We start from the raw sequence: 23,022 nt of genomic DNA, 5'->3' as shown, positions 1-23,022 counted from the left end.
AACAAATAGCAAAAAGCAAAAATTAAAAATCTAGAATAGAGGTTAGACTCTCAAAAATACAATATAGAAAATACAAAACAAAATCAATCACAAAAATTAATACATATATGTATGAAATTTGCTTTAAAAATAGGATCTTATTTTTGCAAGGTAATAGTAGGTTATAAAAATGAAAATTAAAGGAGTAATAAAGAACTTAATTGTTTTAAGTGATAATAGTAAAAATATATCTAGGAATTTCTTTGGAGCTGTTGTGGGCAGTGTGAGGTCAGTTCAGTTTCAGATAGTTCCTTGTTTCAGCATGTACTTGTTCTCAAGGTCTATAGCCCCCCTCCAGTGCTTTGTCAATGTTAAATACAGGGTTTTAATCTGTTGCATCTGTCACTTCCAGAGCAGTCCCCTCTTTATTTTGGCTTCCTCTGTTTGCAAGTCTCTTCAGTGTCTAATTTCCACCCTGACACAAGGGAACAAAGGTGTTCACTTATTTAGACTCACTTGTTCAGTTGTGTTGTGGGGAGGGAGGAACACTGCAAACAAATATTGCTGGTGTGTGTTGGGAGTGCTTGCAGTGTATGGACCACACCAGCTTTGCCATAGATCAAGGCAGCATGTGTTTCCTGTGTCTGCACTGGTCAGGCTCCAGGTTGCTCTGCAAAGGCACTGTCCAAAGCAGACCCTGCATTTCACACACTTCCCAGGTCTAAGCAGCTCAGGTTCTTGGGCACTGCACAAGGGCACGGACTCAGTTGGGTGTGCATTTTTTGCCCTTCCCAGGTTCAAGGAGCTCAGGTGACCAGGTGCTTGGGAAGCACACTTGCAGGTGGGCCGTGTGTCTTAATCACCTCCCCGGTCCTGGCCGCTCAGTTTCCCCGGTGCATCATGAGAGCACCATCTCAGGTGTGCCATGTGTCTTCTCTGGGGAGCTGATCTCAGGCTGTGACCCTCCTGGTGGATGTCAACAATCCAGGATCCTAGGAAAACATGTTTAGCAATGGGGAGCCTGCTCACAGTTTGGTGGAGGACGCGGTCTCTGAGGCCGAGATTGCAGCAGCCCCTTGCCTTCCAGCTCTGGCTGTCACACACCTGCCTCTCTGCCTCTGAAGGCAGGGGCGAGGGTGGCCTGTACTCAGCTGGCTAGCTCTCGTTTGGTATTCGCTTAATCCTTTGTTCTTTGAGCAGGCCAGGCTGGACATTAGAGCCTTTCATGGGAAAGTTCTCTTTTGTTTCCTCTCTGGCAATCCCACAGTTTTGGTTGCTATCTCATGTTAGCTCCCTCAGATTGTCCTCAGGGCATTCAGCCCTGGTCCTTACCCTAAGCAACGATTATGCAGCCCGCACCTCTCTGCCCAGCCCCCACTCACTGGTGGTGGACGTGAGTATCTGGGCTACTTCTCTGCTGGCAGTTGTGGTTAAGTGCATATTCTGTGATTTTTTTCCTTTCCTCCCAGTTATGTTACCCTCTGAGATTCCAAAACCCCCCAAACCCGCCTGTGAGAGAGGGTTTTCCTACTGTGTAGAAACTTCTCCTCCTTCATGACTCCCTCCCCAGGACGGGTCTCTGTCCCTAACTCTTTTGTCTCTCTTTTTGTCTTCTATATTTTGTCCTACCTCCTTTCAAAGAGAAGGGAATGCCTTTCTGGGTACCAGGTGTCCTCCACCAGTGTTCAGAAGTTATTTTGTGGAAGTTGCTCAGCATTCAAAAGATCTTTTGATGAATTTGTGGGGGAGAAAGTGGTCTCCCCATCCTATTCCTCTGCCATCTTGGGACCCAACCTGCTAAGCTCTTACTTATTAAACATACTTCCTTTGCATGACATTTCACACAATTCAATTTTCTCTACAAGACAGATTATAAAAATTCTTCTAACTTTCTGATAGATAGAAATCCTATTTTCTAGTACTAGTATTGGCTTTACTAATAGTGTCATATGCTTTTGCTCCTTTTAAGGTGATCTGAAAGATAATGGGAGGTACAGGGGTCAGAATACCACCTGAATTATTTGTTCACTAATTGTTTAGAAAATCAAATGTATAAGAAAACATGTTAACAATTCTAAAATTTCACTTATTTGATTATTGGTACACTTCATATTAGATTTCTATTGAAGTTTTTACCCTGCAAAAGAGTTGCTGATGTTTTTTAGTCACTAAGTCATGTCCAACTCTTTCGCTACCCCATGGACTGTAGCCTGCCAGTCTCTATGTCCATGGGATTTCCCAGGCAAGAATACTGGAGTGGGTTGCCACTTCCTTCTCTAGGGGATCTTCCTAATCCAAGTATCAAACTTGCATCTCCTGCATTGGCAGGAGGTTCTTTACCACTGAGCCACCAGGGAAGCCCTACAAAGGAGTAGGTATGTTATATTAATACATAGAATAATATCAAGGTTTCTATGTTTTGTAAACAATAGGATATAGGAGCCATTTCATGTGTAAATGGTTACTTCAAAAATTATAACAATACCCCAATTTTAGAGTGAGTTTTTAAAATGTGTCCTTTTGGGGACAGAATCATGTTTTTCTTTGTTCACTGAAAACTGTCAAAATATGGCAATTTATTGCCTTGTCAATGTGAAGATTTTATTTACATTAGCAGATTAGTTTATCAAAAATTTAATGCAGTGTGGATCCCTGAATATAAAACAAACACATTTCACTTTCCTTGGTATTTATATTGAGTATTATTTGAACATAATTGTAAAGGAAACTGAAATTATGTTAATATTAGTTCTCAAATATACAGTGTTTGCAAAATAACATGACTTATTATGTGTGAAATAACTAGATTTAATAAAATATAACTTTACAGTATAATTCATTTAATGTCTCATTAATTTTTGCTATAAAAATGTAAAATAAATCAGAATATAATTCAAAATAGTTTTTCATAAGAAGTTTCATGTCTAAAGGTAAACAATCCTATGTATTTCTCCCAAATACACAGTGAACATTCAAAGAAAATGTATAAAATATTTATAAGCATGTGAACAGAAAATGGACCATAGTTTCAAACTGAAATCACATTCTGGGACTACAGATATCAAGAGTATTTCACATATGGCATAATGATTTCAAAAGCAAAAAACGAGTTTTTCTTTTATACAGTCCCAATCAATATAGACATCAAATTTTTTGATACTTTCATTACTCTGCTACCATCTTCCTCCTGTCAAAAGTTGAATGCAGCCATTGTTTTCATAAAACATGAAATCCTAGATAAAAACAAAAATACAGAAATGAATTTCAACAGCATAACAGAGATAATTCTGATGTCTGATTAAACACAGTAATATATCTGTTAAACAAGAAAAAATAACTACGAAAATTAAAAAGCTGGAGCAAGTCTATAGCTATATGAGCTCCACTTGCAGCATTTCATTTTAATAGCAATAAAATCCCATAATTCTATGCATTTTTTTGATAACTTCAAGAATTGAATTCATCTTCTGGTAATTTCTCCTTCATGCATCACAGCCTTGTCATGGCAAAGGGGCTTGTGTAACTAAGTGAAGCTATGAGTCATGTCGTGCAGGGCCACCCAAGATGGACAGGTCATAGTGATAAGTTCTGACAAAACATAATCCACTGGAGAAGGAAATAGCAACCTACTCCAGTATTCTTGCCTGGAGAACCTTATGGACAGTATGACAAGGCAAAAAGATATGAAAATGAGCCCCCCAGGTCAGAAGGTGTCTAATACAGTACTGGGGAAGCTGAAGGCAATAACTAATTTTCCAGGAAGAATGGAGTGGCCCGACCAAAGCAGAATCGACACTCAGTTGTGGATGTGTCTGGTGGTGAAAGTTAAGACTGATGCTGTAAAGAACAGTATTGCATAGGAACCTGGAATGTTAGGTCCGTGAATCAAGGTAAATTGGACATGGTCAAGCAGGAGATAGCAAGAGTAACATTGACATCTTAGGAGTCAGTGACTAAAATGGATGGGAAAGGGCAATTTTAATTCAGATGATCATTGTATCTACTGTTGTGGGCAAGAATCACTTAGAAGAAATGGAATACCCCTCGAGGTCAAGAGCAGAGTTCAAAATGCAGTACTCGGGTGCAGCCTCAAAAATAACAGAATGATCTCAGTTCGTTTCCAAGGTAAATCATTCAACATCACAGTAATCCAAGTCTATGTCCCAACCGCTGATGCTGAAGGAGCTGAAGCTGACAAGTTCTGTGAATATTTACAGTACCTTCTAGAAGTAACATTAAAAAAAATAGTCCTTTTCATCATAGGGGATTAGAATGCAAAGGTAGGAAGTCAAGAAATACCCTGAATAACAGGCAAGTTTGGCCTTGGAGTACAAAATGAAGCAGGGGAAATGTTAACAGTATTTTCTTCGAGAAAATCCTGGTCATAGCAAGCACCTTTTTCCAAAAACCCAAGAGAAGACTCTACACATGGACATCACCAGATGGTCAATACTAAAATCAGACTGACTATGTTATTTGCAGCCAAATATGGAGAAACTCTACACAGTCAGTAAAAACAAGACCTGGAGCTGGCTTTGGCTTAGATCATAAGCTCCTTCTTGCAAAATTCAGGCTTATATTGAAGAAAGTAGGGAAAACCACTTGGCCATTTGGGTGTGATCTGAATCAAGGCTCTTATGATTATACAGTGGAAATGACAAATATATTCAAGGGATTAAGTCTGATAGACAGAGTGCCTGAAGAACTAGGGAGGGAGGTTTGTAACATTGTACAGGAAGCGGTAATCAAAACCATCCCAAAGAAAAAGAAATACAAGAAGGCAAAGTGGTTATCTAAGGAGGCTTTACAAATAGCTGAGAAAGAAGAAAAGTGAAAGGCAAGGGAAAAAGGGAAAGATATACCCAACTGAATGCAGAGTTCTGAGAATAGCAAGGAGAGATAAGTATGTCTTTTTCAATGAACAGTGCAAAGAAATAGAGGAAAACAACAGAATGGGAAAGACTAGAGATCTCTTATTGGAGATACCAAGAGAACATTTCATGCAAGGATGGGCATGATAAAGGACCAAAACAGTAAGGACCTAACAGAGGCAGAGGAGATTAAGATAAGGGGGAAAGAATATACAGAAGAACCATACAGAAAAGGTCTTAATGACATGGATAACCATGATGGCGTGATCACTCATCTAGAGTCAGACATCCTGGAGTGTGAAGTCTAGTGGGCTGTAGGAAGGATTACTGCAAGAAAAGCTAGTGGAGGTGATAGAATTCCAGCTGAGCTATTTAAAATCATAAATTATGATGCTGTTAAAGTGCTGTACTCAATATGTTAGCAAATGTGGAAAACTCAGCAGTGGCCACAGGACTGGCAAAACTCAGTTTTCATTCCAATCCCAAGGAAGGGCAATGCCAAAAATATGTTCAAACTACTGCACAATTGTGCTCATTTCACATGCTAGCAAGGTTATGTTCAAAAACTTTCAAGCTGGGCTTCAGCAGTACATGAACCAAGAACTTCCAGATGTACAAGCTGGGTTTCAAAGAGGAGAGGAACAAGAGATCAAATTGCCAACATCCATTGGATCTTAGAGAAAGCAAGGGAGTTCCAGAAAAACATCTACTCTTGCTTTATTGACTATGCTAAGCCTTTGATTATTTAGATCAAAACAACTGTGGAAGATTCTTAATGAGATGGGAGTACCAAACCACCTTACCTGTCTCCTGAGAAAGCTGTATATGAGTCAAGAAGCAACAGTCTGAACGAGACATGGAACAATGAACTGGTTCAAAATTGAGAAAGAAGTATTACAATGCTGTATATTGTCACCATACTTATTTAACGTCTATGCAGAGTACATCATGGGAAATGCTAGGCTGGATGAATAACAAAGTGGAATCAAGATTTCTGCGAGAAATTTCAGCAGCCTCAGATATGCAGATGATACCATTCTAGTGGCAGAAAGTGAAGAGGAACTAAAGAGCCTCTTGATGAGGGTGAAAGAAGAGGGTAAAAAAGTTGGCTTAAAACTTAACATTCAAAAAACTTAGATCATGGCATCCAGCCCCATCACTTCATGGCAAATAGAAAGGGAAAAAGTAGAAGCAGTGACAGATTTTTATTTTCTTGGGCTCCAAAATCACTATAGACAGTGACTGCAGCCATGAAATTAAAAGACGCTGCTGCTTAGAGGGAAAGCTGTGACAAATGTAGACTGCATATTAAAAAGCAGAGACATCCATTTGCTGACAAAGGACCATATTGTCAAAGCTATGGTTTATCCGGTAGTCGTGTACGGGTGTGAGAGTTTGACCATAAGGATGCTGAGTGCCAAAGAATTGATGCCTTTGAATTGTGGTGCTGGAGAAGACTCTTGAGAGTCCCTTGGACAACAAGGAGATCAAACCAGTCAATCCTAAAGGAAGTCAACCCTGAATATTTATTGGAAGGACTGATTCTGAAGCTGAAGCTTCAGTACTTGGGCCACCTATGCAAAGAGCCAACATGTTGGAAAAGACCTTGATGCTGGGAAAGATTGAAGACAAAAGGAGAAGAGGGCAACAGAGGATGAGATGGCTAGATAGCATCACTGACTCAATGCACATGAAGTTGAGCAAACTCCAGGAGATAGTGAAGGATAGGGAAGCCTGGTGTGCTGCAGAGCATGGAGTTTGCAAACAGTTGGACACGACTTAGCGACTGAACAACAATAGTACATAGGTATCATTACCATCATCAGAGCTTAAAAAAACATTAGTTTTATATCATCATCAAATAGCCAGTAAGTATTCAAATTCCCTAGATGCCTTGTTAATGTGTTTTTACATTGATTTGTTCAAATCAATATCCATACATGCTCCACAAACTGGGTAAAGTTGATGTCTCTCTACCTTTTTCATTTTATTTTTCTTTTCATCATCCTTGACAATTATTTGTTGAAGGAAAGGGTCCCGTTTGCTATATATCCTCTCACCTTTTGGTTTTTCCTGATTGCATCTCCAATGACTGTTTAAGATAGTTATCTAATGATTTCAAATCTTGTTTGGAAACAGGAATGATCTGGGAGCCCTAATCAGCTTAAAGACTTGTTTCCACCTCCACAGATTTTGGTTTACTAGATGTGGGCATTCTTGACATAGGGAGTGTGAAAACTACCCTGACATTTCTACTGTGCAGGTAAGGGTGAAAAATCATTGCTCTGTCTCAGGTGTCTTTGACTTTGACCAGATATGAATTTATCTGAGGGGTTTTACAAGCCTCTGATGCTAAGCTTCTGACTTAATTGAACTGGGGTATGATATGGTATTTGGGGTTTCTGAAATCTCCCTGTGTGATTTAATGTGAATTAATGTGAAGATAAGGTCTGGTTCATTGCTTTATCCCATGTATTTCCTCTCAATTTGCAGTTTGATCTGATGACTTGATTGGATATACTCATTGCAGATTATATCTTATATTAGATAATTTAATAGTGAATCAAAAGGAAACCTAACTGTTTCTCTCAGTTTTATCCTATGTAAGCTCATATTTAAAGTATTCCTATATCACTAATTTTGATTTTTTAATACAAGTCCCAAAGACTAGGGCCTCTCCTTAACATATAAGGTCTTTCTGTTGACATGTGATTCCAGAGAGAACTAGTCACCTATAAACCCACAGTATCAGGTGAAAATGGAATTTAAGAGCTAGGATTAAATAAATACTTTTGGGGAAAAAAAACTGTAAATTTAAGAAGCTCATTCTAAAATATACAATTTACTGAATAATTTAAGCATGATACTAGAGAAATCATCTATAGCCAAGATTAGTGAGAACAGACTTACAATGAGAAAACACACGCCAAGTATCACAGCTTTCATTTTCACATCAATGTCCACAGGAAATTGGATGCCAAAGCTACTGTATTGTGTAAATAGTTCTCTCATAATCTTAGTAAACTGCCTGGAAATCTTGCCAACTACATTTTCTCCATCAAGAGATTTAATCTAAATTGAAAAAGGAGACAGTCTTAAAAAATTCTAGAAAATTTTAATCTACTTTCAAAGTTGGATAAAAATGAAACAGATATACTCTTAAAATCACATGCCAAATAGAACTGTGCATATTATGATCCATTAGATGCATACAGATATTTGCATGTCTATAGATGCATGAAAGATTATATCTTTGCTTTCGAGGATTTACATGAAAGTAGGTTTGCTGAAAACTTAACATTAAGACAGACTTAATAAATGAGTTGAACTGATCCAAAATAAAAGTTAAGTAAAAATGATACAAATATGAAATATATCTTTGATAAATTTCTAGAAGCCATTGGGGGGGGTAGTAAATGGAATGCCCATCTGAATTCTAATTTGAGACAAGCACAGATGGTTGACATAGGGCGAGTGTTTAAATATGATAGAAGGCCTCATTATCATCCACTGTCAGTAGGAAAATGTAAAATGCCAAAAGCTCAGAAAAGAGGACTGGTAGTTTTGAGTGAAAGTAGGTAACCAATAAGTAACTGGATGGGATGCTGCAGCTCAAAGCTTGGGGTAAGACTAGACAACAGAATGGTGCTGAAGAACAAAAGAGGAAGGATGTATAAAACAAGGAGCTCCAAAGTAAAATTTTTCTTATTTATTTTTTAATTTATTTTTAATTGCAGGATAATTGCTTTACAATGTTGTGTTAGTTTCAGATTTAGATTTTTGTCCCTTGTGTGGAAATTTGGATGCAGCTGAACAGATTTCATGGTATTCTAAGAGAATCATTATATTAAGATTAAGTTATAAAACATGAGAAATGCTGGGCTGGAAAAAACACAAGCTGGAATCAAGATTGCTGGGAGAAATATCAATAACCTCAGATATGCAGATGACACCAACCTTATGGCAAAAAGGGAAGAAGAACTAAACAGCCTCTTGATGAAAGTGAAAGAGGAGAGTGAAAAAGTTGCCTTAAAGCTCAACATTCAGAAAACTAAGATCATGGCATCTGGTCCCATCACTTCATGGCAAATAGATGGGGAAACAGTGGAAACAGTGTCAGACTTTATTTTTGGGGGCTGCAAAATCACTGCTGATGGTGATTGCAGCCATGAAATTAAAAGACGCTTACTCCTTGGAAGGAAGGTTATGACCAACCTAGATAGCATATTTAAAAGCAGAGACATTACTTTGCCAACAAAGGTCCATCTAATCAAGGCTATGGTTTTTCCAGTGGTCATGTATGGATGTGAGAGCTGGACGGTGAAGAAAGCTGAGCGCCGCAGAATTGATGCTTTTGAACTGTGGTGTTGGAGAAGACTCTTGAGAGTCCCTTGCACCGCAAGGAGATCCAACCAGTCCATCCTAAAGGAGATCAGTCCTGGGTGTTCATTGGAAGGACTGATGTTGAAGCTGAAACTCCAATACTTTGGCCACCTCATGCGAAGAGTTGACTCATTGGAAAAGAACCTAATGCTGGGAAGGATTGGGGGCAGGAGGAGAAGGGGACGACAGAGGATGAGATAGGTGGATGGCATCACTAACTCGATGGACATGGGTTTGGGTAAACTCCGGGAGTTGGTGATGGACAGGGAGGCCTGACGTGCTGCAATTCATGGAGTCGCAAAGAGTCGGACATGACTGAGCGACTGAACTGAACTGAACCTTTATATTATGCATTTGTATCTGAATAATATAAAAGCTATAAGGCTAGACTACCTGTTGAAAAACTGCCATGATAGAATTTATTCATGTAGTAATAAATATACAAATACCTTGTGGTTTACAGGACCATAGAGAAGCATAACTGTATAGTATGTCTTATTGCATTTTTGTTAAAATTCTCTTTGCATACATGAGCTTTTCAAAGGAACTTAAAGAGTCAGAGCTCCTGAAAAGGGTCTAGAACACTGGAAGTTTGTGTTTCAGTTAATTAATAACAAGGCTAATGTTCTATTTGGGGCTTCCCTGATGGCTCAGTGGTAAAGAATTGAATCCCCTGCCAATGCAGGAGTCACAGGTTCTCTCCCTGGGTCAGGAAGATCCCCTGGTGGAGGAAATGGCAACCCACTCCAGTACTGTTGCCTGAAAAATCCCATGGATGGAGGAGCCTGGCAGGCCACAGTCCATGGGGCCTCAAAGAGTCAGACATGACTGAAAACATACAATGTTCAGTTTTAAATGGTAATATTCAGTGCCTCCATACAAAATCCACCATGTTTAAATGTTAGATATTTTGCTTATGTTTATTTGACTATAAGGCTCTGCTTCTCTTTTTTCCATTTAATATAATCAACACACATTTAATCAGAGCAATAACTACCTTTCTGACCAAAGTTAAATGCATGAACACATTATTGTCCTCTTGAGATGTCAGTATACAAATATTTATTTAATATATTTGTAACATCTTACAAAATTGTATTATCCTTATATTAGGGAAGCAAATCCTATAAATACATCGCATCTCTTACCTTAAATTCAATATTTCCACAAGAGTTACACACAAAATATGGGCCTATAACTCTTAGAACGTCTTTTTTATTTTCATTTTGAATTGTAAACTTTGGCAGACATGGGTGCCAGGTCTGTGTGACATAACCTATTGGTATACCAGGAGGAGCATAGATTTCAATCTACAGAAACAAGAGAGTAAGGTAATATGTAATTATCATCATCATTGTAACAATGTCTGATAATCGCTTTCATTTATGGAGTAGTTTTTTTCAGTTAATATTATTTTCTCCCACCTTCACTGAGGTACAGTTGACACACAAAATTAATAGTATGTTTAAAGTGTATGATGTGATGGTCTGTTATACAAACACATTGTAGAAAGATTATCACAATTAAGTTAAATGAAACAATCATCACTTCATATGGGTAATTTTTTTGAGGGGGAGGGTAAGAACACATGAGATCTATCTCAGCAAATTTCAAGTATACAGTAGAGTATTATTAACTGTAGTCCTCAGGCTGCATATTATTATGCAGAACTTATTCATTTTATCACTGCAAGCTTGTAGTGTTTGACTTAACATACTCCGATTCTTCCACCCACCAGTCCCTGGCAGTTACCATTATACTATTTGTATCTGTGAGTTAGACTTTCTTTTCAGATTAGACATATACGTAAAACCGTACAGCATTTGTCTTTTTAATCTGACTTATCAATTAGCATAATACTTTCAGGTGCATGTATATTATCACAAATGGCAAGATTTTCTTCTCTTTTTTTGGCTGAATAATATTTTATATTTGTATATATATGTATGTGCATGTGTGTGTGTATATACACACACATCTCACACTTTCTTTATCCATTCACCAGTCAGTAGACACTAAGGATGTATCCATATCATGGCTACTAAATAAGGGTTCAATAAACACGTAAGTACAGAAATCTCTTTGAGAACCTGATATTATTTCCTTAGGATATATACTCAAATGTTGGATTGCTGGCTCATGTGGTAGTTCTATTTTTAATAATCTGAGGAGACTTGATACTTATCTGCATGATGGCTATTTACATTCCCACCAGTGTACAAAATTTCCCTTTTTTCTTTTGATACATCCTTCCCAACCTGTCTTTGTAATAACAGACATTCTAACAAGTGTGATGTAATATATCATTGTGGGTTTGATTTGCATTTTTCTGACCAATAGTGATTTTGAGCAGCTTTTCATATAACTTTTGGCCATTTGTATGTTTTCTTTGAAAAAGACATTTCTTTAATGTCTATTTAAATCCTTTGCTCATTTTCTGAGTGCAAAATACTGTCCTATGCACCACCTAATTCACACTACATTCTTAGCAGGTTGGTACTGTTATTCCTATTTATAGAGGAAGTAACTGAGGAACAGAGAGGTAAATTAATTAGTTTAAGTTTCCCCCGCTGCAAAGTGGAAGGGATGAGACACAAACTGCGTATACAGTCTCCATTTTGAAGTACTGCTCTACTGGCTTCTTATATTTCAAAATTTTCTTTTTTTCATACTTATAAAAATATCTAAATGATTAAAACTCTCAAAGTCCTTTATAAACAGTAGTTTAGTGTACAAACAGAGCTTTGATTCCTGGAGCAATGTTCAAATATGAGTGGCAATAGTGCTAGGACACAAGGAAAAATGGGGCCTGGAATCTTGGCTCTGAACCCTAGCTGGGTGATCTTGAGAATATCTCAGCATGTTCATTTGTAAATAAGGACTTCTTAGATCTATTTTTTAAGATCAAACGTATAATGCATGCTAATGTGCCCTACAAATTATAGAAAATATTCCATCAAACTCTCAATTTTGCCTTAGCTATTTTTATGAGTATTATTATATCTAAAGTAAGTGACATGGGAAACAAAATTCAGTATAAATAAGTTCAAAAGAAGTGCAGTATTAGACATCAAATGTCTATGTGCTTGTAGCTCTGTCTGCCCTGCTCTCACAGCTACCTGTATGGATGCCTGAGTGACCCAGGCAGTGCTGGTCTGAGGCCAGTGGAGATATAGGCAAAGGTCAACTTCCTATAAACGCTCCATGCCCTGGTGTCCCCCTGAGATCCATGTTCTCTGTCAGAGGGCTGTCAAGTTCTATGAAAGAGACACCTGGCCTTTATGGGCCTGAAGGTGCTCACAACACTCACATATAATACTTTTTTTCAAATAGAGAACTGAAAAACAAAGGATTTGAGATTTCTTAGAGGGAGCCTTCCCTAGGTTAGCTCCCTAGTAAGTTGGCTAAAATTATGAGATGAATACATCTGTTCTTTTCCTCACTCTTCTGTCCACTTGCCTCTGGGATGGCATTCAAAGATATTCTCTATGGAACCCTCCTCTAGATTTAGCCAGGTTCTTGTGGTCATTTCAGGTAGGGGACTTCACCCAGGTGCTCTATGTTCTCAACTCTCCCTGAAGATCAAGAAGTCTGGTCTCTGAGATCTCTGATTTCACCCTAGAGGGCACACTTCTCAGGAATGTGTGGCTAACTCCTTACTCTTTTCCACCTGCCTCCTTCCTACAATTTACTCTCAAGTTTAAACCAATAGCTGGTATACCGCTGTTCCTTTAAACCTCACATGATTATGTAGTTCAATGACAGGGTAAAAATTCTTGCTGACCTACTTCACAAAGTACCCAGGTAATTGCTTACTGACCTCCTGCAAGCAGCAGGGGAAACAACAGCTGGAACACCGTAGTGGTCTCTTCAGAGTTATGACTTCTTGGCCCTTAAGATCATGAATCCTCATGGTAAAGGGCCTATAAGATCCAAAGCAAAGTCGAGTACACAAAGGAGTATCCTCTGCTGCAAAGTATATTCTCTGTCCATGGCTGTTCTTGATTTCATATCTGTTATTGGTTTCATAACTTATTATGACTAAAAACATAGAAGAGGAAACCATAATCACTATTTTAAAAATATTTTGAATCTAAATATTTTAGACTTACATATTTTTAGACATTATATTTCTTGGATAAATAGAAAAAGAAAGGTGTTTAGAGATGATCTAGACAGAGAAAAAAGGCAAAGAAAAAAAGGAGGAAACTGGAGTAAGGTACTGAGAAATTAAGAGTATCTATGTGAGACATGGAAGAGAAAACAGCTCATATCTTCCTAATTCCATAGACCACGTCAGAAAGGGAGACTTTGCTATGAGGGATGGTGCAGTGCTGCCGATGGTCACAGTCATGCTAAGTGTAGGTAGAAAATGTCTAGTTGTTCATGTATTCAACTATAGAGGGGAATATAGGATGGTTGTTACATTTATGTGCCTTACAATATTATATTAAGTAAACGGGCTTAAGATTTTGTTTTATAAACCAGTCATCACTTCTCTTTCTGTACTGTGTGAGGAAGGTGTGAGAGAGCTTTCTCTGAATGAGCACATGTGAAAAAGGAGAGAGTAAAAATGAAAGGGGGGGTAGAACTGCACCCTGGGTTCATGGTACCCTGTCTAGATCAGCAGTAGTTGTTCAGAAGGGGGAGGTGGGATTAGAAAAGGAGAAAAGGTGCTTGGCAACCAGGGCTGCAAGTCACAGGACATCTAAACCACTGACATCCTAAGTGCACTCTGTACCTTAGTGGGGGGTAATGTCTTTCTGGCGGGAAACAGAGACATGCTAAATATTGACACCCATATGGTATCTTATGAAAGGACTTCCCATACGAACCACACTTTGAAAACCTCTCCTTGCTTAAAGCCAGGAAGAAGCAATGAATAGTCCCACTTGTCCACAGCCCTCATTAACATGGATCACAGAATGTCAGAAGCCACCAAAATAATGAGCAATTAAAGGAGACACATGGAGACAAAAATCAAGGATTTAGTCAAATGTCATTCACAAGTTCTGTCACCTTGACCTCCTTTAAATGTCTTTTACTCAGACAGGCCCTGGATTTTGCTTTAAAAAACTATCCTTGACCTCACCAACTCCCAGTCAAATATCTAATGAAAAAAGCTGATCTGATTCATGAAATAGAATCTTTTTTTTTTTTTTAATTTGGTTTTGCAGCATATGGGATCTTGGTTCCCTGACCAGGGATCAAACCCACACCTGTGCACTGGAAGCTTGCAGTCTTAATCACTGGCCACCAGGGAAGTTCTGAGATAGACTCTATTATCTAGCTGTTTCATTAAGTACCTTAATCTTGAAAGTCTTTAGTTTGTTCATCTCTAAAATGCGATTAATGTGTTTACACAATCTCTGTTTCCTTCTAATTACTAAACAATGAAAATAAATATAAAAATTCTATAGTTATATCTTTATGGTATATTAAATTTTGAACTGGAGACAGCTATAAATAAGTGTGTCATAGTCTCAAATGCTAAAAATAAATTGAGTAATCTTCATCCCTTTATATTACTCACAATGTGAAAATATGATATAGACTTACTGTTTGAGAAAAAAATCAAGAACATTTATTTTAAAAACTGAAAATTAACAACTAGTAAACTTGTTACTTTATATTTCACGCCAAAAATGTTTTCACAAGTCTACATAAACTTTTTAATCTAAAAATGCTGAAAAATGTATCCTATCTTGTCTTTTGGGTTTTATAATCTCAATGAATTATATCTTAGAATAAAATGTTTAAAAAATTCAGACAGGGTGGGGTGGGAAAGAGGCTTAAGAAGGAGGGGATATATGTATTACTTATGGCTGATTTACATTGTTATATGACAAAAACCAACACAACATTGTAAAGCAATTATCCTCCAATTAAAAATAAATTTAAAAAAAGAAAAAAAACTAGAGTGAAAATTGTAAACATCAAAGAGCTCCTTTCTAGAGAAAACTTAGTTTCAAAAAAACTAAACAAGGGCTTCCCTGATGGCTCAGTGGTAAAGAATCTGCCTGCCAGTGCAGGAGACTTGGGTTCAGGAAGATCCCACATGCCATGAAGCAACTAACCCAGTGTCCCACAGCTGTTGAGACTGTGCTCAAGAGCCTGGGAGCTGCAAACACCGAGCCCACATGCCTCAACTACTGAAGCCTGTGTGCCCTCGAGTCCATGCTCCACAGTAAGAGAAGGCACCACAATGAGAAGCCTGCACACTGCAACTAGAGAGTAGCCCTCACTTGCCACAACTGGATAAAAGCGCTTGCAGCAATGAACACCCAGCACAGCCAAAAATAAATAAATAAATAAAATTATTAAAAAAACTAAACAAATTCAATTTTATACATATGATGTTAAAGCTGAAACTCCAGTATTTTGGCCACCTGATGTGAAGAGCTGACTCATTTGAAAAGACCCTGATGCTGGGAAAGATTGAAGGCAGGAAGAGAAGGAGACGACAGAGGATGAGATGGTTGGATGGCATCACCGACTCAATGGACATGAGTTTGGGTAAACTCTGGGAGTTGGTGATGGACAGGGAAGCCTGGCGTGCTGCAGTTCATGGGGTCGCAAAGAGTCGGACACGACTAAGCGACTGAACTGAACTGAATAATGTGTATTTTAAGTAATTTTAAGAATATACTTTGTTTTTATTGCGATATAATTGACATAGAACATTGTATTCATTTTAGGTGTACAACATTATGATTTGCTTCCTGTATATATGAGAAATGAATACCACAATAATACTACGCATACATTCAAAATTTTTTTCTCGTGCAGGAAATTTTAAGATCTATTCTCTTAGCAACTTTCAAATATACTATATGTGTGTGTATTAAGTTGCTTCAGTATTAGGTCGCTTCAGTCATCTCCAACTTTTTGCGACCATGTGGACTGTAGCCCGCAAGTTTCCTCTGTCCACGGGATTCGCCAGGCAAGAATATTGGAATAGGTTGACATTTCCTCTCCCAGGGGATCTTCCCAACCCAGGGATTGAACCTGCATCTCTTATGTCTACTGCATTGGCAGGCAGTTTCTTTACCACTAGTGCTACCTGGTAAGCAATGCTGCTGCTGCTGCTAAGTTGCTTCAGTCATGTCCAACTCTGTGTGACCTCATAGACAGCAGCCCACCAGGCTCCTCTGTCCTTGGGATTCTCCAGGCAAGAATACTGGAGTGGATTGCCATTTCCTTCTCCAATGCATGAAAGTGAAAAGTGAAAGCGAAGTCGCTTAGTCGTGTCCGACTCTTTGCGACCCCATGCATGGACTGCAGCCTACCAGGCTCCTCTGTCCATGGGATTTTTTTTTTTTTTTTTTCCCTTTCTTTTTTTTTTTTTTTTTTAATAAATTTATTTATTTTAGTTGGGGGCTAATTACTTTACAATATTGTAATAGTTTTTGCCATACATTGACATGAATCAGCCATGGGTTTACATGTGTTCCCCTTCCCGGACCCCCCACCCACCTCCCTCCCCATCCCATCCTTCTGGATCATCCCATTGCCCCGGCCCTGAGCCCTTGTCACATGCATCGAACATGGAATGGTGCTCTGTTTCACATATGACAATACACATGTCTCAATGCCATTCTCCCAGAACGTCCATGGGATTTTCCAGGCAAGAGTGCTGGAGTCGGTTGCCATTGCCTTCTCCGTGGTAAGCAATAGTACTGTTAATTATGGGCTTTCAGGTGGCACAGTGGTAAAGAATCCACCTGCCAATGAAGGAGATGCAAGAGATGTGGGTTCAATCGCTGGCTCGGAAAGATCACCTGGAGAAGGAAATGGCAACCCACTCCAGTATTCTTGCCTGGAAAATTCCATGGATAGAGGAGCCTGATGGGCTACAGTTCACTGGGCTGCAGAGAATCAGACACAACTGATTGACTATGCATAAGCACATGCTGTATATTACCTTCCTAGGATTTCTTTGTCTTATAACTGAGTTTATACCTTTTCACCACCTTTATCCATTTCTTTATCACGCTACCCCCAAACCTAACCACCAGTCTATTATCTGTGTAAGTTTAGTTTCATTCAGATTCCACATATAAGTGAAATCATACACTATTGGCCTTCTATGTCTAACTTATTTCACTTAGCATAATGCCCTCAAGGTGCACCCATGCTGTTGCAAATAATAGGATTTCTTTTTTATGGCTGAATAAAATTCCAATGTATATTTTCCATGTTTTCTTTATTCATTCATCTGTCAATTGATCCAAGTTGTTTCACTGTCTTGACTGCTATAAATATGCTGAAATGAACATATACTTTTTTTGAGATAGTGATTTTGTTTCTTATTGATAAATACCCAGATATGGAATTGCTGGATCATATAGCAGTTTAATTTTTTAATTGTGGTATAATTGACATATAATATTATATTTCTTTTCTTAATTTTTTTGAGGAATTTCCATACTATTTTTCCATGATGGCTGCACCAGTGTACATTCCCACCAACAGGGCATAAGGATTCTCTTTTCTCCATAGCCTACTAACCACTTATTTTCTCTTCGCTTTTTGATAATAGTCATTTTAAAGCATGAGGTGATTTCACTGTAGTTTTGATTTGTATTTTCCTGATCATTAGTGATGTTGAGGACTTTTCATGTACCTCTTTTTGAAAACATCTATTGAGATCCTCTGTCCATTTTTTAAATCATTTTTTCTACTGAGTTTTATAAATTCTTTATATATTTTAGATAATAATCCTTTATCAAATATATGATTGACACATATATTTGTTCTTTTCTCCCATTCACAGGTTGCTCTTTCATTTCATTGATGATTTCTTTTGCTGTACAGAGCTATTTAGTTTAATGTAACCCTACTTGTTTTAATTGCCTGCAATTTGTGATTTATACAAAAAAAAATTATTACCTGGAACAATATCAGGGAACTTACCTTCTCTATTTTCTTCTAGGAGTTCTGTAGTTTCAGGTCTTACATTCAAATCTTGATTCCATTTTGAGTTCTTTTTTGCTGTAGTTTTAAGATTGTGGTCTAGATTTATTGTTTTGCAAATGGAAATGCAATTTTTTCACACTATTTATTGGAGAGACTGTTTTTTCCTCATTGTGTATTATTGGCTCCTTTGACACAAATTAATTGACTGTATATGTGTGGGTTTATTTCTGGGCTCTCTATTATTTTCCATTGGTCTATGTGTTTGTTTTATGCCAATATGGTACTGTTTTGATCACTACACCTTTGCAATCCAGTTTTAAATTAGGAAGCATGTTCTTCCTAATACAGCTTTGTTCTTTCTCAAGATTGCTTTGGCTCTTTGGGGGTTTTGTGGTTCCAAAAAAAATTGGGATTGTTTTTCCTCTTTTAGTGAAAAATTTCACTGACGTTTTGACAGAGGTTGAATTGACTTTATAGATTGCTTTATGTAGTGTGGACATTTAAGCAATATGTATTATTCCAACCAAAAAGGACAGAATACATTTCCATTTATTTGTTCTTTTTCAGCATCTTTTGTCACATAACTTTCAGAGTATAGATTTCTCTCCTCTTCATTAAATATATTCCAGATATTTTCTTTTAGATATAATTATAAATGGTATTGTTTTATTAATTTCTGTCTCCAGAGATTTTTGTATATTGATTTTGTGTCCTAAATATTTACTGTATTTGTTTATTAGTTCTATCAGTTTACTTCTAGAGTCTTTAAGGTTTTCTATACAGTATCATATATTTGAAAATAGAAACAGCTTACTTCTTCCTTTCTGATTTGGATGTCTTTTATTTCTTTATCTTTTCTAGTTGCTCTGGATTGGACTTCAGTTCTGTATTGAATAAAAGTGGCAAGTGTGAGTATCTTTACTTTGCTCTTTAACTTAGATGAAAAGCTTTCAGTTTTTCATCATTGAATATGATGTTAGCTATAGGATTATGACATATGGCCTTTTATCTTGATATTCTATATTCTGTTGAGAGTTTGGTATTGTAAGTGGATGTTGAATTTTGTCAAATGCTTTTTTGCATCTAATAAGATGATTGCATAATTGTTACCTTTCATTTTGTTAATATAATGTATCACATGACTTGATTTGCAAATATTGAACTATCTTTGCATCACTGGGCAAATATCACTTATGATAAATAATTCTTTGAATATATTGTTGAAATCAGTTAATATTTTGTTCAGAATTATTAATCTATGTTAATCAGGGATGTTAGCCTGTAATTTTCTTTTCTAATAGCATCCTTTTAAGGTTTGGTATCAGAGTAATGCTGTTCTCTTAAACGAGCTTGAAAGTGTTCCCTCCTCTTATCATTTTGGGAAGAGTTTCAGATGTTGGCTGTTCTTAAATATTTTGTAGAATTCATTAGTGAAGCCATCTGTTCCTGGACCATTGTTTGTTGTGAGGTTTTTGATCACTAATTCAAATTCCTTACTTGTAATTGGTCTGCTCAGATTTTCTATTTGTTCATGATTAAGTCTCGGGAGGTTGTATGTTTGTAGTAAATTATCTCTTTTAAGTTTTCTAATTTGTTGTGTTTAAATGTCCACAGCACTATCTCATAATCCTTTGTATTTCTGCAAGATCAGTGGTAAATCTCCATTTCTTTTTATTTATTTGAATCTTCTCTCTTTTTACCTTGATGAGTCTTGCTAAAACTTTGTCGCCTTTGTTTACCTTTCAAAAAAAACCCTGCTCTTAGTTTCACTGATTTTTTTCTTTTTTTACTGTTTTTGGTCTCTGTTCCAGCTCTGATCTTTGTTATTTTCTTCTTTACAATAATTTTAGGCTAAGTTTGTTCTTTTTTACAGTTTCTTAAAGTATAAAGTTAGCTTATTTGAAATTTCTCTTTTTTTTAATGTCGCATTTTTAAAATTTTTGGTAAAAATTTCCCTCTTAGAACTGCTTTTAGTGTATCCCCTAAGTTGCAGTTGTTATATTTCCATTTTCATTTGTCCCAAGATAGTTTTTGATTTCTCTTTTGACTTCTTCATTGAATATTTGGTTGTTCAGTATTATGTTGTTTAGTTTCCATATATTTTCCAGTTTTCTTCCTGTAATCATTTCTAGTTTCATACAAAGCTGTTTGATACAATTTTGGTCTTCTTAAATGTATCAAGACTTGTTTCATGAAGTAACATATATAATCTATCCTGAAGAGTGTTGCCTGTATGCTTGAAAAGAATGTGTATTCTGTTGCTTTGGAATGGGATTTTATGTAGATGTCTGTCCATCTCTTCATAAATGTTGTTTATGTGCAACTGTCTCTTATTGACTTTCTCTTTTGATGAACTATCCAATACTGAATGTGGGTGTTAAAGACTTCTACTGTTATTGTATTGCTGACTACTTCTCTCTATAGGCCTCGTAATATTTGTTTTATATATTTAGGTGCTCCTATGTTGGGTGCACAAATATTACAAATGTTATATCCTCTTGTTAGAGTCACCCTTTTATCATTATATAATGACGTTCTTTGTTTCTTGTTACAGACTTTGTGTTAAAGTCTATTTTGTCAAATATGAGTATAGCTATCCCAGCTTTATTTGATTTCCACTTGTTTGAGATATCTTTCCATCACCACACATTCAGTGAGTCTTGTTTTTTTAATCCAGTCAGCCACTTTATGTTATTGGTTAGGAATTTTAAATAATTATTTATATATATGGACTTGTACTGCCATTTTATTAATGGTTGCATGATGTTTTGTAATCCTATGTCCCTTTCTCTTCTCCCTGTTTCTACCTTTGTGCTTTGATGATTTTTTGTAGTGATATGCTTAGATTTTTTAAAAATTTTATGTATATACTATAGATTTTTTGCTTTGGAATTACCATGAGACTTCCACAGAATATCTTATGTTTTTGACAGTCTGTTTAAAGTTTAAAACAACTTAAGTTTGAACACATTCTATAGGCCTGCTATTTTACTCTCCATAGTACTATTTGACATCATGATTTACATCTTTTTATCTTGTGTATCCATTAACAAATTCCTACATAGTTTTTCCTACTTTTATCTTTTATCCTTCACATTAAATTTATCAGTGATTAATCCATCATCATTATAACTTTAAATAATTCTGAGTTTAACTATATCTTCTTAAAGATGTCTCTTCAACATTACTTGCAAGCAGGTCTAGTGATGATGGATTTCTTCAACTTTTGTTTGCCTGGAAAACTGTCTTTGTTTAATTTAAGAAGGTCAACTTTGTCAGGTAAAATATTCTCGGTTGTCAGTAGCTTTCTTCCTTTGTCAGAATTTTGACAGTATTATTCCACTCCCACTTGTCTATGACATTTCTATTGAAAAAGTTACTCATGGTTGTATAGGGGTTCTGTTGTAAGTATTAAATTGTTTTTGTTTTTGTTTTTTTTTTTGCTGCTTTTAAGAGTCTCTCTTCTTTTAACTTCTGACAATTTAATTATGATGTATCTTGGTGTGAGTCTCTTTGAAAGTGAAAGTTGCTCAATCATGTCCAACTCTTTGTGACCCCATGGGCCATACAGCCCGTGGAATTTTCCAGGCCAGAATACTGGAGTGGGTAACCTTTCCCTTCTCCAGGGGATCTTTCCAACTCAGGGATCAAACCCAGGTCTCCCGCATTGCAGGCAGATTCTTTACCAGCTGAGCCTCAAGGGAAGCCACAAGTGAGTCTCTTTAATCTTATTTAGAACTCTGTATCCTTGATCTGGAGGTCAGTATCTTTCCTTAGGTTAGGGAAATTGTCATTTCTTCCAATGAGTATTGTGTCTGTTTCTCTCTTTTCCTTCTTGGATGCCTTAAATGTGATAATTGGTCTGCATGATACTGTCCCATAAGTGCCTTAAGCTATCTTCAATTTTCTTTTCTTTTTGATCCTCTGATTGGATGAATTCCACTTCCCTGTCTTTGAATTTGCTGATCCATTTTTCTGCTCCATCTGTTCTTCTATTGAACCCCTTTTGAATTTTTCAGTTCAGTTCCTATATTCCTCAGCACTATATCTTTGTTTGGTACTTTCTTATATTTTGTATCTCTTGTTGAAATTCTCACATTGTTACATTCTTCTAATTGTGATGAGCATCTTTATGATCATTATTTTTAATTCTTCATAAATCACTTATCTCCATTTCATTAATGACGTTTTCTTAGTTTTTATCTTGTTTTTTTGTTTGTTTTTAATACATTTCTCTGTTTCTTCATTTTCCTGGGCTCCCTGTGTTGGTTTCATTGTACTACATAAAACATCCACTTCTCTCAGGCTTGAATGAGTGGCTTCATGAAGGAAGTGAACTTTATCATTTAACACTGCCCTAGCTCTTGGATTGCCTCTCAAACTTCTGTGATCACCTAAGCATCCTTCTTATTCTTAGTGGCTTTCAGTTGTTGAATTATCAGTCTCCCAAACTGTAGGGTCTTACTCAGTACCTTCATGTGGTCTGATTGGAAGCTGGACATTCAGGCAACAACATTTAAAGTATGCAAATATACATCTTTCAGGGGATGATAGGGAGATGGGCATTTCTCTCTCCTATATAGGTACTGAACCCTAGGGTGGATAGCCAATTAAGGATTATTTGTTTGCTACCATACTGTTGAAACTGAACACAAGCGCTGTTACCACCAGAGCCAGGCTATCAAGAGATGTTTCCTCTATGTGGCACCCACAGAAGCCAGATGACAGACATGGGTACAAACTCCTTTCTAGGAGATATCAGTAAAGTAGAATGGGGGAGAGGGAGAGCACAAAGATGGTGTCCACAGGTCTCTGAGGACTCTAGATTGCACTGCAGTTGGCCCTGGATATGTGTTAAATTAAGCAACTA

The 23,022-nt window shown here is 37.0% G+C and overlaps 1 protein-coding gene and 1 long non-coding RNA gene across 8 annotated transcripts in view; one reads left to right on the top strand and one right to left on the bottom strand.

Annotated features, from left to right (window-relative positions):
• Positions 1 to 21,701, top strand: part of LOC145539811 (uncharacterized) — a 121,676-nt gene extending 99,975 nt beyond the window's left edge. The window contains exon 6 of the long non-coding RNA XR_014077968.1: positions 19,014 to 21,701. This is a non-coding gene — a long non-coding RNA (uncharacterized LOC145539811). The remainder of the gene's footprint in view (positions 1 to 19,013) is intronic.
• The window catches only part of LOC145539805 (phospholipid scramblase 2-like), a 58,123-nt gene continuing 37,903 nt past the window's right edge, over positions 2,803 to 23,022 (bottom strand). For 4 of the 7 annotated variants that reach the window (XM_081573968.1, XM_081573969.1, XM_081573966.1 and 1 more), the window contains 4 exons: positions 13,054 to 13,274; positions 10,382 to 10,543; positions 7,761 to 7,922; positions 2,803 to 3,212 (listed from right to left, as the gene is read on the bottom strand). In XM_081573968.1, the coding sequence (XP_081430094.1) occupies positions 3,153 to 3,212; positions 7,761 to 7,922; positions 10,382 to 10,543; positions 13,054 to 13,274 (605 nt within the window). In that variant the 3' untranslated portion in view covers positions 2,803 to 3,152. The remainder of the gene's footprint in view (positions 3,213 to 7,760; positions 7,923 to 10,381; positions 10,544 to 13,053; positions 13,275 to 23,022) is intronic. The other 3 variants (XM_081573973.1, XM_081573970.1, XM_081573972.1) reach the window with 1 other exon arrangement.

The sequence above is a fragment of the Giraffa tippelskirchi genome, chromosome 2, assembly GCF_054371585.1.
Source record: "Giraffa tippelskirchi isolate mGirTip1 chromosome 2, T2T-mGirTip1v1.2.pri, whole genome shotgun sequence".
In the NCBI taxonomy this organism is placed as follows: Eukaryota; Metazoa; Chordata; class Mammalia; order Artiodactyla; family Giraffidae; genus Giraffa; species Giraffa tippelskirchi.
The sequence above is the reverse complement of the archived record's forward strand: the minus strand, read 5'-3'. Positions and strand labels throughout refer to the sequence as shown.